General features: G+C 43.9%; 1 protein-coding gene across 2 annotated transcripts in view; it reads right to left on the bottom strand.

The window, feature by feature from the left end:
* Diaph1 (diaphanous related formin 1) overlaps positions 1-15537 on the bottom strand; it is a 106294-nt gene that overhangs the window by 2415 nt on the left and 88342 nt on the right. For both annotated transcript variants that reach the window (XM_041659848.1, XM_041659850.1), the window contains 9 exons: positions 15433-15531; positions 11216-11310; positions 10820-10921; positions 10332-10571; positions 10099-10228; positions 8889-9013; positions 8182-8346; positions 7924-8059; positions 6118-6204 (listed from right to left, as the gene is read on the bottom strand). In XM_041659848.1, the coding sequence (XP_041515782.1) occupies positions 6118-6204; positions 7924-8059; positions 8182-8346; positions 8889-9013; positions 10099-10228; positions 10332-10571; positions 10820-10921; positions 11216-11310; positions 15433-15531 (1179 nt within the window). The remainder of the gene's footprint in view (positions 1-6117; positions 6205-7923; positions 8060-8181; positions 8347-8888; positions 9014-10098; positions 10229-10331; positions 10572-10819; positions 10922-11215; positions 11311-15432; positions 15532-15537) is intronic.

Genomic DNA, 15537 nt, shown 5'->3' with positions numbered 1-15537 from the left:
CAGGATATATGTAGGCAGAATACTATATACATAATAAATTAATCTTTAAAAAAAATATGAAGGCTTGGATACAGCTAGACAAAATAGGACTTGAGGGGCTGGGGAAATGGCCCAGCAGTTAAGAGCACTGGCTGCTCTTGCAGAGGTCCTGGGTTTAGTTCCCAGCACCTGTATGGCAATTCACTATCATCTGTAACTTCAGTTCCAGAGGACCCAAAGCCCTTTTCAGGCCTCCATGGGCAACAGGCATACATGAGATACAACACACAGATGGTATGCAAATCACTCATACACATAAAAAAGAACTGGGTTTAAGTGTTGGCTAAGTCACATATCAAGAGAAACAGAGTACTCGAAGCCCATTTTTCTCATTTAGGTTTGTTGGAATTAAGCATGTTAGTTAGAGCTTAGCACACAGGATTATTTTTCAAGGCACTCCAAAGAAAGCACGTGGCTAAGACTGAGGCAGCCTTCAGGCTTGTGAGGGTTTCTTGCAGGAGTGCAGCCACTGTCATCACATGCTCACCACACTCCCATGCACTTCTCCAACAACCGAAGCCCACACCTCTTCAAGGTGGACAATATACGTGTGCATGCACGCGCACACATACACACACACATACACACACACACACACACACACACGGGTAAAATGGTAAAATGTATACCAGAGAATGCCAAGGATGACCAAGAAGGAAATCTTCGAAAGAAATCTTAGCCCAAGTCTCTCCTGCTCATTTATAAATCCATACTTGGGGCCCCAGTATCTTCAACAGGAAGACAGCTTCTTAGGACCATGCCCATCACATGACAACCATCTAGTTCCATGCTGTTTTAAGCAGCATGTAGAGACTGCATATATATTGAGCAACCAGGGGTTTTAAAAGTCAGATATAAAATGCTATATTATATAAACTGATTCTTGCGAGTGCTCAACTTAAGAGAAATTCACAGAGATAGAAGGCAGAACAACAGGAAAAGATTGCATGGTGGCTCACGCATGCAATTTCAATACTTGGGAGGCTGAGGCAGGAGAATTCTTCGTTGAAGGCCGGCAAACCTAGAGGCTAGCCTTAGCTATGAGACCCTGTCTCAAAATTTCTAAGTAAGTGGGGCAGGAGGGAGAACTGTGGTTGGAATGTAAAATGAAATTTAAAACAAAAGTTTCTAAATAAGCAATTAAGAGACGGGGAAACAAATACCCCTTGCTCCTACCAAAGTTTTTAACTTAAAATAATCCCAGCACCCAGGAGGCAGAGGCAGGCGGATCTCTGTGAGTTCGAGACCAGCCTGGTCTACACGGTTTGTACATGTACTGAACCACTGTTAGATACTCCAGAAAAATATGTACAACTTTTATACATAAGTTAAAAAGTAACTGCTAATGGATATGGGGTTTCTTTTGGAGATGATGAAAAAATATTCTGAAATATAACAATGGTAACAGTTGCACAGTCTTGTGATAGTCCCCAAACTGTATACCTAAGAGTGGTGACATTTAAAAAAAAAAAAAAAAAAAAGCTGGGGTGTGGTAGCCCATACCTTTAGTCTCAACACTTGGGAGTTTGAAGCAGGCAGATAGATCTCTGTGAGTTCTGGGCCAACCTAGTCTACATAGAGTTCCAGAAAAACCAGGGCTACACAGTGAGAGAGTGTGTGTGTGTGTGTGTGTGTGTGTATGTATATATATATATATATATATATATATATATATATATATATATATATACCCTCCTGAGACCTAGGGAAAACTGGGGTGGAGAAAGAATGGCTTCCTCAGAGAAGCACCGACGAGTACAGCAGCACTCCCTAAGAAAGGCTGCAGGACTGGGTCATGAGCAGGTAGAGTCCAGAGGGGTCACAAACAAGGTGTCTGCTTTGGATCAGCAAAAAGCTGTAAGTAGGCAGAAGCCAAACCAAGTAAAGAGCCCAAGCCTTGTCCAGGACTGGCAGTCTCAGGGCAGAGCCATGACCCAAAGCAAGCTACTGTTTTTACACACACAGAAGCTGCCCACAGGGCAGGGAACACACGATCCGCCCACAGATTACCAACTTAGAGGGCTCCTCCTCCTCCTCCTCCTCCTCCTCCCAAGGGCTCAAAGGGTTGTCTACCAAGAGGAGAAAGAACAGTAAAAATCCTGCTGACAGCACATTGGGGTATATGGGTAGAGATCACAGGTGCGTATATGTGTAAGAGACCTACACCCTCAGGGGCTTCACCAAGTTAGATGGATGTTGGGTTGTGAAAACAAACCATCGCCTCAGTAACTGATGTATGAGGATAAGTGTGTGCTTTCCCTGCATTCTTAGTCTCTCCTCTTATGTGCTTCTTTAACACTCTTTTCGGAAGCACTCAATTCTCCAGGATCCCACTGTCATGCCCAGAAAAATGGTGGTTCAATATCTCTTCACTGCAACTACACGTGTGTATGTATACACATGTGCACATCCATCTAACTCTACTGGGTGAACTGAAGCATCTGCCGACTCTAATACCTGCCGTGGAGTAAGCAACACAGAAGCTAGAGTTCCAGGACAACAAGCCCTAAACTGCTGCTTTCTTTGGCTGTTTCCTTTAAGATTCTCTGTTGTACTTTAATTCAACAGTCTTAGGATATTTCTATACTCACTAGATTTTTGATTCATTATATACGTCCTAAGAACCAAGGGAATATGGCAGACGAAGAAAACAGCACAATTTCCTTTTTAAGCCTTAAAAGTAGGTACACTAGGGATGGACATGAAGTGGTCCAAGGTTAAGAATGAGAAAGTTCTTGTTTCAACTGATAAAACCAAGGGAACCCCAGCATCCCAACTTTTAATCTATCTCTAGGGTCACTATTATGCTAAGCAGACTAAACAATCAGGAAAATTGACTTCCTCCGTCTGTAAGACGACCCAGTCTTACAGCAGCCATAGAACCAGATCAGTGTTTGACTCTGAAGTATCTGGGACAATTACTAACTCGGATAATGGACCCACAGATTTGGGTATAGAGGTAGAGTATGAGAAAATAGTCAAAGCTAGAATCATAGAAGGTAAGGATAAACAAACACATAATTAAACCTGCTAAGTAATACTAAGAGCACAACTCAATTAGAAAAAGTGCAATGGTTCAGGAAAAAATCCTGAGACTCCAGCTATGAACTACCACTAAAGAGGAAGTGTTCGTGTTAATAGGCTTCCTCGGGGAAGAGGAAACTGGGACAGATGGGACAGTCATTATTATCCTAATAACTCATCATTGTCTGAAACCATACTAATTATACCTCTTGTCCTATTTTTACAAAATTGGAGAGAGTAAGGATACAGGAACACTCTTCCCAGACAAGGGGGTCATCAGAAAATCTCCCTGGCATAATTTTACCATTCCCAGAACTCTCTTTGTAATATTCTATGCCAGAGTTTTCTGGCCCAAAAAGAGGTCACTGTCATTTCCTGTCCAATAATGCAGGCTTAGTAGGGAAGAGCCCTGGACTTGGATTCACAAAAGCTGGATACAGTTCTGGTTTAGGATCTTAATTTTTTACCCCCTGTGTAGCCCTGGCTGTCCTGGAACTGGCTTTGTAGATCAGGCTGGTCTTGCACATTCACTCCCACCTCTGAGCAGGGTGGATACTAGTCAATAGGAAGGTCTTTAGTCCCTCAAGGCTCTAACACAGACCTCGATTAGCATAAGCAGAGCTTATACTAATCTGGGAGACAGCAGAGACTTCAGAAAAATAGATTTCTTTCTTGACTTTCATTCTAGTATGTAAGTGGCCTACATACAATTCTGGCTTAGAGATAAAGTTGAGTCATTAAAACCACAAGCTGACTCAATCACAGCTGGAAATAGGAGCTGTAATACAATCACAAGGATTCTTCCCCTTGACACTCAAGCCATTGTTCTCCCACACCCTTCAGACCACAGCAATTGACATGGTACTTTTAATGAACCAGCCCTGATAGTAACACTCCTCTTCCAAGTCCTCAGTGGGTCTTTGTGTAGGGTCACTTCTTCATGTCTCTGGAGACTGGAAGATTTTAACATTCCTGGAGGCTCTAGGGAAAAATTTAGTGTCTTTGAATAGAGACAGCTGCCTCTGGGAAAGGGAAAGACTGTAAGGCAGGTAAGTCTGACAGTTTTCTGGTCCTTTGGCTCTCAGCCCTTGTCATGAGCAGTGCTTCTCAACCTGTGGGTCTTAACCCATTGGCAGATATCCTGCACGTCAATATTTACATTACGATTCAATAACAGTGATTTGGGATTTCCCTCTGTATGCCGTGATTACCAATGATAAATAAAGAGACTGCTTTGGGCCTATAGCAGAGCTATAGGGAAATAGAGCCAGGTGGGGAAAACTAAACAGAATGCGGAGAGAGAAGCCATGGAGCCACCACCAGAGACAGACGCTGGGAACTTTACCCGGTTAAGCCACTGCCATGTGGCGATACACAGATTAATGGAAAGGGGTTAAATTAAGATGTAAGAGTTAGCTAATAAGAAGCTAGAACTAATGGGCCAAGCAGTGATTTAAATAATATGGTTTCTGTGTGATTATTTTGGGGCTAAGTGGCTTGGAACAAAACAAGCGGCCTCCTCCCCTACCTAACAGTAGCAAAACTGCAGCTATAAAGTAGCAACAAAATAATTTCAGGATTGGTGAGGTCACCATAACACGAGGAACCATGTTAAAGGGTTGCAACATTAGGAAGGTTGAGAACTGCTGGTCATGGGGACAGTCAAGAGGTAGCCAGACAAAGAGCAGAGCAGCTAGGTCCAGCAGGCCAGGAAGGAGTTTGCAACCCCTGGGACCTCTGTGCTTTGAGAATGGGGCCTTCAAAACTCTAGTCTTTCTATTTGAAGAAAAGATCCTAATCCTTGGTAAGACACTCTGAAGCCACTTTCTGTTATGCCTGATGCAAGGCCACACCCTTTAGATGATGTGAGAGTACCCAAGTCTAAAAAGCTCACAGTATAAGTAGGAGTGTTTTAGAGGGTCTCCCAGATGTTTGGTAATCTTAATAAACCAGATCAGAAAGATAAGATTACAAGCTGAAACAGATATAAACTATGCAGTCCTTGTTTTCAACTTCTTTTGATTTTAGTATTTCCGGTAAGTCCCCTAGAATTGTCTTTCTAACTGGGAGATAGTACTCTGACTAAAATCAGGTACTCTACTGAAAAGGTAGTTCTGAAAATATCTTTTTCTCTACAAGCAAGTCCTGGTTTTTCACTAGGAAAGCAGCAGAGAATGGGGCATCCCCAGCAGAGGGAAGTCACTGATGCCTAGCTGCTTATACAGGAAGCATCTGAGTCTCTAGTACAATTCCTCAGGAAAAGGCTTAGAAGGGAATTCCCCACCAAAGTCTGTTTTTTGTTTTTTTTTTTTTTTGGTTTTTCGAGACAGGGTTTCTCTGTGGTTTTGGAGCCTGTCCTGGAACTAGCTCTTGTAGACCAGGCTGGTCTCGAACTCACAGAGATCCTGAAGCAGGCTGGGCTTAGTTAAGAGGCTCATGGAGACAGCACAGTGAGATGCATGGTACTTTTGATGGGCAGGAAACAGTGCTGTGAGAACCTCTACGAAAACTAAATACCCAAAGAGTTGCTGTTAGCTGTACTCTCCACACAAAGGCCTATCTGTAAAACTGCAAGTCCTAACCAGAGTTCTAAGCCCTTCCTTCATACCCGCTTCTCCTTCTGAGACCATTGGAGCTAGGACACTGAGTTTATACGGGCTAGTATAATCTGCTAGGGTCCTCCTTCCAGGTCTGTCAGCACTGGAGGTCCAGAACCATCACTGTTATCTATCCATCTTCTCTCTACAGCAGTTTCCAAGTGAAGCTCATAGCAAGTGTGTCTACAGAGTAGCCAGCAAATGGGGGCCAGGCTTTAACTTTGCCAAGGATGCTTCTGCAGTGCTCTTACCCTTTGACAGAAAGAGGCTATCACACATCTAGGCCTCCAAAGGGTCCTAGTGAGGACTTCCTCATGTGGAAGGAAGAGGCCTGGATAATCCATTCTTAGTGCACAGAAATGGGAAGTTTCTAACCCCTCGAGTATCACTAGCATGACCAGGAGCAGAGGCCCCACACCTCCTCCAACACCCAATTGGGTTCCATTTGTTTACTTACCTTGACGGGGCCCTCTCTTTCGTCGGAATGCTGCCCCCGACTGCAGAGCTTCCAGAAGACTGTCCATCACACCCGTCTCATCTCCCTCTGTCATGGACAAAGACAGAGGTGTAAATTCTTCAGCCAGACCAGCATAGCAAACACCAAGATGCACATGAAGTGCATGGCTGCTGAATGGCTGTCCCTCCCCCACACTGGCTGGCAGCTCAAAACAGAAAGGTTCACCCTCTCAGGTTTGTGTGTGTGTGTGTGTGTGTGTGTGTGTGTGTGTGTGTGTCTGAGAGTGCCTGAAAACGCACTGCTCACTAGGCAAACCCTGGGGCACTTATGGCAGTGCCACCCCACTCACACTAATCAGGACCAGCAGACTCCTAGGACTGTCTAACCTGAGTAAGCAGAGAACACAGCTATAAACCAAAAGGCAGCTATGACAGGCAAGGTGACCATGCCTATATTCCCAGTACTTGGGAGGTGGAAACAGGAAGAGGAAGTTCGAGGCCAGCCCAGGCTACATAGGAATATTATCAGTCCCAGTATCTGCATGAACCACTGAGGGCTTAGGCTTCAGAGGAGGGTTAAAGGAGGAGAGCCCACTGGTCAAGACTGTATGTCACACAACCACACAACTACTGCTTATAGTGGTTGTATCTTTCTTGAAGACAGCTCTGCATGTAAAAGCTGAAAGTAGCCTGGCTGGAATGCAAAGAGTTAATGTAGAATCCCAGTTCTAGCCAGGCTCAGTTTCCATGGCAACAGCTCAGGATAGTGAAATCTGAAACTGAAATCCCAAGGAGCTGGTTGGCTACTAGCTAAAGACTAGGGCTCATTACTGTCTGCGCCACCTGCTGTCTGAACATCATCAGTGCAGCTGACCTACATTCAATTCCATTTGCACTCAGAATAGGGTAAGGTCCACTACGCCACCTGCTGGCTGGGCCCTTATCCCAAATGCTATTTGGGACGCCACCTTGCTCCCATTACATCCTATTCAATAAAGAAGTGGAAAAGTCCTGGAGGCCCAGGGAAAATAGGGAGGGAAATGATGGATGCTTGGTGTAAATTTTAACATCGTTAGGGGAACAAAGTTGTTGGCTTAAATACAACTGAGTTAAGGTAAAGGAACTACCCCGAAGGTCTCTGGACTTGTTAGCTAACCACCTTGTTAGTCTCTACTGTTTGTGTTCAGCAAGTTTTTAAGACTTGTCAGCCCCACAAAGCCCTCACTCCAGAGGCTCGCTGCCCTTCAGATCAGCCAGGGCCATGTGTTACATTTGCTGCATTTACTGTATTTCCGCTGCCCACAGGAGTAGCGGGGGGCAGGGAATCCTCCACAGGAAAGAAGCAGAGACAGGAAACAGAGGGCCAGTAATTGAGACCATATGCTCAAACAAAGACATGCTTCTGATGGAGAAAGAGGGTGGCCAGCTTTTCACCCCCTTCCAGAAGTTCAGTCCATTTATGGTCTTTCAGATGTGCATACAATATGTTAAGAGGTAATGGGAACACCGTACTGGTGAAGTAAGGAGAAAGAAGAGCTACTACAAGATGGGAGGAGTCAGACAAAGATTTTGGAAATCCAAAACATTTAACAGCAGGAATGAGAACAGGTCAGGAAACATTTTGGACAGGCAGAAGCACAGAGTACGTGGGACAGCAATTCCCAAATCACAAGGGCAATGAGACATAATCCAAGAGCCCGCAAAGGAGAGGAAAAAATAAAACATGTTAAAATCCAGCACCAGGAGGCTGGAGGTAGCTCTAGGTTCTGGACAGAGACGCCGGCTGGAAACCCCTTCACATTCCCACCTGCATTCATGTCGATGAGCTGCTCTCGCTTCTGCTGCTTCTCCAGTCGCTCTTTCTCTGCCTTCTCCTTGGCTAGTTTTGCTCTCCGCATCTTTTCTTCAGTTTCCCGGCGCTTCTGATTCTCCTTGACTGCTTGCTGAAGCACAGAGTGGGGGAGACACGGACAAACAAAACCAGATGGAGGATATGTGGGCACGTGTAAACCCACCAATAACCATCAGGAACCCAATGAAAAATTAGCAGTTCACCCATACTCACCAAAAACATATTCCTAAAGTTGTGCAGATCCATAAAGAATTCTTCCACAGACAATTTCTTAGGGTCAAAGACGAAGTAGTCGCCTAGCTCCTTATACAGAGTCTCCATGTTGGAGTGCATCATCTGCAGCTTGTTATACTGCTCCTGTGCATCCTTCACAAAGCTGTGCAGCCAGGGAGTAAAGGACCAAGACCAAGAGCAGAGCCAGGCAGAAGCACTCAAAGATGTAGAATGGGCTGTGCAGCGAACACCATATAGTACTGCTCACGACGGAGAACAGAAGCATTCTAAATATGCAGAGTGACAAACCATAAGCTATGGCTTACCTATATAATAGAAGCTGCATAGACTACTACAGACACAAGGCTGAGACAAATGCAGAAAAAAATACATGATGCAGTTTCTATGTAAAATAAACGAGTTGTCAATCAGAAAGTGGCAGTGCTTGGCTCTGTAAAGGGTGTGTCTGGAACAGGGGCTTTTAGTGAAGGAGGGTATGTTTATAACACGAATGGAACACAGAGTAGGCACTCAGGGATCTGTAGTTTATCTGCAAGGTTTGCATTCCCTTCTACATTAAGTTTACAAATTGTGTATTTAGTGGAAAGAAAAAATTCAAAGGTGAAAACTAAATATTGCTATCATCTATCCTACTCCCCAGAGGAGACTTTCCCTTCCTAGGGATTCAAGTCCTTCAGAAAGGATATAGTCATTTTCTCAACAAACTTGTCCTTTTCATCTGTGGCAGCTGGGAAATTCTGAACATCACGTTCCACATCCGCAATCTGCTTCTTCATCTGATCTAAATTCTTCTGCAAGTTCTCAGCAGAAACTACAGGAGAGAAACAGAAGGACTTGCTGACCATCACAGCCTCTCTTAGCCTCACCTTGCAGTCACCCAGATTAGGTACTTCCCTTTCTTATCTATGCACGCTCCTCTAGCCTACACATGCTCCTTTCTCTGAGTCACACGCTGGTTTTGATCTTTGCAATAAAAGCAGCGATTATTTGCTAACTGAACTTCCAACTTTCATACACTGTACAATACTAACAGAAGCAGACTTCATAACATTTTTAAAGAACCCATGGGTCCCCCATTGGTCTCATTTGTTTCAGGTAACAGGGGTTCAGAAGCGGACATAGGTAGGAACCCAGAAGTAGGGTAGACATCTGTCCCATTTTAACCCGGTGTTTTGTCTAGTTCCAGACAATGGGACCCTCTGCTTGTTAGTCCAGTCTGTCTTTCAGAATGACAAAAGCTGTGAACCTAGACTGAAAGCACCTGCCTTTGAGTATCTGTGCATATGCATGTAGTATTCAAAGGCGGAAAAATAACCCTTCCACTGGTACATAGGCTGTCTTCAGCCTCACACTCCTCCCTGTACCTTAGAAACCTTAAATACCTAAACTCTCCTTTATTCTTACTTAAACTGATTTAAAGTCTGCAGTGCCTTATTTCTTTCCCCATATAAAGATGTTTAGGCCACAGAACCACCTTTTCTTTTTTTTTTTTTTTGTTTTGTTTTTTGTTTTTTGTTTTTTGAGACAGGGTTTCTCTGTAGCTTTAGAGCCTGTCCTGGAACTAGCTCTTGTAGACCAGGCTGGCCTCGAACTTACAGAGATCCACCTGCCTCTGCCTCCCAAGTGCTAGGATTAAAGGCATGCGTCACCACCGCCCAGCCAGAACCACCTTTTAAGAAAAATTTTCAAATTATATTTATCTGTGCATTTTGAGTGGTGTGTGTGTGTGTCTGTGCTTGGGTGAGAGGACCACTTGTGAGAGTTTTTTTTGTTCCTTCTAATATGTTGGTCCCAGTGACTGAATTCAGGTTGGAAGGCTTAGCAACAAGCATCTTTACCTACTGAGCCATCTTGCTGGCCCAGAAGCACCTTCTAGCTTTCCCTACACTGCCTTACCTCGGCTGGCTTTCTCCACATGGGCAAGTTCATCAGGAAACTTGAGGACATCAGGGTAGTCATTCTCACATAGCTCAGCCAAGAAATGCAACAATGTCATCTTCTGATCTGTAGACTTGGTGTCTCGGAGCTTGGGGTGAGAGGAGAAATCATTACTTGTCCCAAATCACCTTAGGCCAATACTGGGCTCCAGTAGCCTTCCCTCTGTCATCCTATCTAACCCCATGGTTTACCTTACAGAGGAAGCTGATATTGAAGCCAAAAGCACCAGCATTCCTGGAGCCAGCATTCATATAGTTTCCAACAAGCAGAGTGATCTCCAGGAGGTTGGAGAAGTTCTCACTCTTACGCAGCTCCTCACATGCAGCAGTGACAGACACGATCTCTGGCTTGATATTCTCAACTTGCTCACTGAATTGTAGCTTGAAGAGGATGGCATTGAGGCGAGGTCGAAGACGGGGCACTGTGCCCATCTAGTGAGGAAGGCAAGAAGTTCCATTATGGAGCTAATGGAGAAGAAGACACTAAAGATACAGGCTGAGCCTCCTCTGGGAGATTGTAGCTCCAGAGCAAGGAGGTGGAATGGGGGGAAGACATAGAGAAATTGAGTTGACTAAAAGATTCAAATCAGATCAGAAGCAAAGATCAAGTGACCAGTCTGGTCTCCAGAGGGAAGGGAATAAGGAATTGGAAAGAGTTGACTGCTACAAGCCTCACTCACCACCACGCCAAACTGCTCTGACTCAGCCAGATCATCATACTCGTCCTTCAGTTCAGAGAGCATTTTTAACTGTTCTGGTTCTGGCATCTGTTTAATGAGGTTCTGGAAAAGAAAGTAAATGCGATGTGGGGTGAGCTGAAAGCCTGAGCATCGTGACTGTGAACAGGTTCCATACTCTGGCCAGGGATAATGAAGGAAGCATGGGTTGGGGCGGCTTGTGAGATGGAGGGGTTCCTGAATCTGCTGAGGTACCGGCCCACAAGGGAGGGACACAGCAGCTTCGTCAGCCAGCACTGAGTCAAAACTGCTCAAAGAAGCTCCCGCTCAACAAGCTAGGTGACAAGGCTGTGTACAGCTCTGCAGAGCCAGCTCTGACACAACAGCCTTGTTGCTTACCTGGATCATAGATTCGGTGAGAACAGCCTCATTCACCTCCAGGATAACATTCTTAATTTCTTGATAGGGCATGCGGAAGGAACCCAAAAAGATTGCTGCCAGAGAATGAGACAGAAAGACGGGTTCCTCTCCATTCCAGACTGTCCTGAAGACCACTGGGTCTAGGTAGTTGAAATCCACGTCCGAGCCCTGTGCTCGAGCTTCTACTGTCACCCACTCCTACACACAAGCCACACCATGCCATGAAGTAGCTCTTCTGCTCAGACGTTCAACAAACACCATGCCTGGGATCACAGAACTCTCAAAAACACCCACCTCCTGGTTTAGAAACCTTCTCCCACAAAGCTGCCACTGCCTTGACCTGTTCATTCTTAAAACAGTCAAGTACCACTCCTGAGAAGCACACCATGTCCTTCAGTTCCCTCATGTTCTAATTTGACTCCTCAGTTTTATCAAGAGTTCTCTCTTGGGGCTGGAGAGGTTCAGTGGTTAAGAGCATTGGCGGCTCTTACAGAGGACCTGGGTTGGTTCTCAGCATCCATAGAGCAGCTCAAAACCACCTTTAATACTAGTTCATATAGAGCCAGCATTCTCTTCAGGTCTTCTCAGGCTCTAGGTACACATACATACATGTAGACCAAAACACTTACACTTATCAAGTCTATAAAAGCAGCTCTTTCACCGGATGGTGGTGGTGTACACCTCTAATCCCAGCACTTGGGAGGCAGAGGCAGGCGGATCTCTGTGAGTTCATGGCCAGCCTGCTCTACAGAGTGAGTTCCATCACAGCCAGGACTATTACACATAGAAACCCTTTCTTGAAACCAATCCCCCTGCTTAAAACAAACAAACAAACAAACAAAAAAAAACAAAAACAAAAAAACAGCTCTTTCTCTTGACTACTCACTCCGGTTTCTCTATCTGACCCCCTATGCAGCCCTGGCTGTCCTTGAACTCACCCTGTAGATCAGCTTGGTCTTAAACCCAGAGATCTGCCTGAGTGCTGAGATTAAAGGTGTGTGTTACCATAGCAGCTCTTAAGGTGACCCTAACATCCTTTCCTTCATCATATGCAGCCAAGTCTATCTTAAAAAAAAATCTTCTTTGACTCAATGTTCCCTTCTATTATCAACATATGTTTTCTCTCCTTTACATTCTGAAAACACAGTGATCTATTTCTTCAGTATTAGAACTTTCACCTATTATATCCTCACAAAGCCAATGAAGAGGCAGCACGCAGTGAGTGCTATCTTGTCCTATCTTGTCATCCCTGACTCAAATCTACTAGCCACTCTGTTCTTGGTGAACTTGCCTCACTCAGTTTCCACATTTGCTCAAGTGTCATTGTTCTTCACCTCCCCAGCACCAGGAACTCTGTCTTTCTGCCTTGCCTTTTCATCCTCGTTACCTTAGTCTTAGGTCCTGACCATCTCATTAGTTTAAAACAGCTCGTCTTCCTTCCTACTCTTCTCCTACTTGGAAACTGAGCCTGAAAATCACTTGCTAAAGCAGTCTTCCCAAAGCCAACAGAAGGCTGCAACAGCCTGATTAAAATCTCCTCAGCAATTCCTACACTGTAATGCCCTGCAGTTCTTTAAAAAAAAATTAAATATTTTTATTTTATTTAATATTAAATATAAATATTTTATTTAATATTAAATATAAATATTTTATTTAATATTATTTATTTTTAAATATTAAATAAGGCATATTTAGTAATATGCTTTATTTAACTTTATTTTATGTGCATTGGTGTGAAGGTGTCAGATCCCCTGCAACTGGATCTTCAATTGTGAGTTGCTATGTGGGTGCTGGGAATTGAACCTGGGTTCTCTGGAAGAGAGTCCAGCCCCAAATGACCTGCAGTTCTGACAGCACCCAGTCCTCTCACCCTCGCGAAATGAGCTAGCTCTTCCCTTAACTCCTACACCGGTCTTCAACCCACTTTAAACAGCACCTTCTTGAAAACACTCTCAGTCTTCCCCTCAACACTTATCATGTGGCGTGAAGCCTTCTTGCTAGCGCATGCCTAGGTATTCTAACACACTTTTATGGCGGCAGCCACCTTCAGCCATTGTTTTGTTTTCCTGTCTCCACCAGACATATAAGTCAAGAGGACAGAGATTGTCTGACTTAGCTTTTTATTTTTAGGATGAAATAGGCACTTCTGCCTTCTAGACTCTTCAACTCTAAAACAATCTAATTGTATGCCCTCCTCCCCTAGTTCTGAGGAACTGAAACAGGGCCTAGGATGTGCTAGGCTAACGTTCTACTGCTAACTACACCCCAACCCCTCAATTCCTTGGCTTTTTTTCCTTTCACTTTGCAAAGTGAACATAGATTTATTAAGAAGTGAGAAAGAACTCACACAAATGGGAGGGGTCATAAAGGAGAAATAATGACCCAATTCCTTTCTAAACTATTTCCCATTTTACTATCATTCCACTGAGAACAATAATGTACTAATATCTTTCTTCTATCATTTTCTAAAACAACAATCACTCGTGCTTTATGTTCCTAGACACACTCTTAGGAACAAAAATTAACATTACTTTAGTGTCTATAAAAAGACATCACTAACTTGACAGTGGTGGAGCATATCTTTAATCCCAGCACTCAGGAGGCAGAGGCAGGTGGATCTCTGAGCTTGAGACCAGCCTAATCTAGAGAACGAGTTCCAGGACAGTCAGGGCTACACAGAGAAACACCCTGCCTCAAAAAACCAAATCAAACCAACAAACCAACCAAACAAACAAAAAAAAAAAGCGGGGGGATAAGGGGGATGGGGACATCACAACAGACTTTCACTAGGTTATATGATCAAGCATAATATAAAAACTATGCTTGCTTTTGAAGCATATACAACACTGGAATGATCAGCATGGTCCTGTGTAAGAAGGACATGCACAATTACTTAATTTTTTTAGTGCAAAATTTTTGTTTTTTGAGATAGGGTTTCTCTGTGTAGCCCTGGATGTCTTGGAACTTGCTCTGTAGCCAGGCTGGCATCAAAATCTTAGAGGTCCACCTGCCTCTGCCTCCACCTCCACAGTAAAGAAAAAAAATACATACACACACACACACACACACACACACACAGAGACTTATTATCTTAAACTACATCACTCTGAATACCTATGGGTATGTGTGTACTAGTTTGGGTGATTTTGGACAAGTCATAACATCTGAACTTTAGTTTTCTCATGTGGAAAAATAAACAGTAATATAAGATTATGAATAAGCTTATGGAATATATACTCCTTCATTTATACAACACACGACTAGCATGTACCTAATAGAGTAGAGCCTATCACATGCCAGACTCTCAAATATTAGTTGGCCAAAAAATTAGTATCTATTACTCAGCATAAAGGAGGTACAGACTGATGGCTGAAATGAACAACAAGAAGGATAACATTGATCCTAACCACAAGTCAGGCAGTAACTATGTCACCTTGTGTGACATGCTGGAGTGAACGTGGGGAAGGCTCTCCAAGTGTAGAAGGCCCTTCGACCTCAATTTTCTCACTAACTGCAGCTCTCAGTCCAGGGGCAGAAGAAATATGGTAGCATATGCTTAATTTTCTGGGGTTACTGATCCTCCTCTGACAGTACAAGATTTACCTCACTCATTCTAAATGTAATCATTTTAGTGAACTGAAGTCACAACAGCAGCTGCATTCCTTATCAACAAGCACAAGGAGATGCACTGAGGCTGAGACCCTGCGGGAGATTTCCTGTGGACGCAAGGGAAAGAAGAACACTAAGAAGTTCGCCAGGCGTGATGCTGTCCACCTAAAACCCCAGCACTCCGAGGATTATCAGTTCAAGGACAGCCAAGTTATACAGCAAGACCCCATCTCAGTCCCTCCCCAACCCTCAGTAAAATAAAATAAAAAGGAAACTGAGGTTAAAACCTGAGTCCTGTGTCCTCTTAGCTCTATAACTAGATACAACTCTAAAACCTTTACCTGCTTGACATAAAGCTGAAACCTTGTCAACACTGCTGTGCTACTGAAGGATTTGCTGAGATACTCAAGCCTCACCGTGCTCTGCCTGGCACAGAGCAGGTACTCAACAAGAGGTGATTCACTCGAAGGGACCTTAGACTCAGAGAAATTATGTTCTTACAGGAACACCTTTGTGGGACAATATTATATGGGCACCGGACCCTGACACACCTTCACAATATTGCTGGAATCGTAAGAATTACTCACAGAGATTTTGGGATGTCTTTGAGTCCAACACTTTTAGCTCTTTTACTTTTTTCTTTTGCACAGATTTCTTTTCTTCTCCACCTTCTTGATCCTTCTTGTCTAGAG

Source organism: Microtus oregoni, unplaced genomic scaffold, assembly GCF_018167655.1.
Source record: "Microtus oregoni isolate MIOR12 unplaced genomic scaffold, Mior012 000011F_ref0000422, whole genome shotgun sequence".
NCBI classification, from domain to species: domain Eukaryota; kingdom Metazoa; phylum Chordata; class Mammalia; order Rodentia; family Cricetidae; genus Microtus; species Microtus oregoni.
The sequence above is the reverse complement of the archived record's forward strand: the minus strand, read 5'-3'. Positions and strand labels throughout refer to the sequence as shown.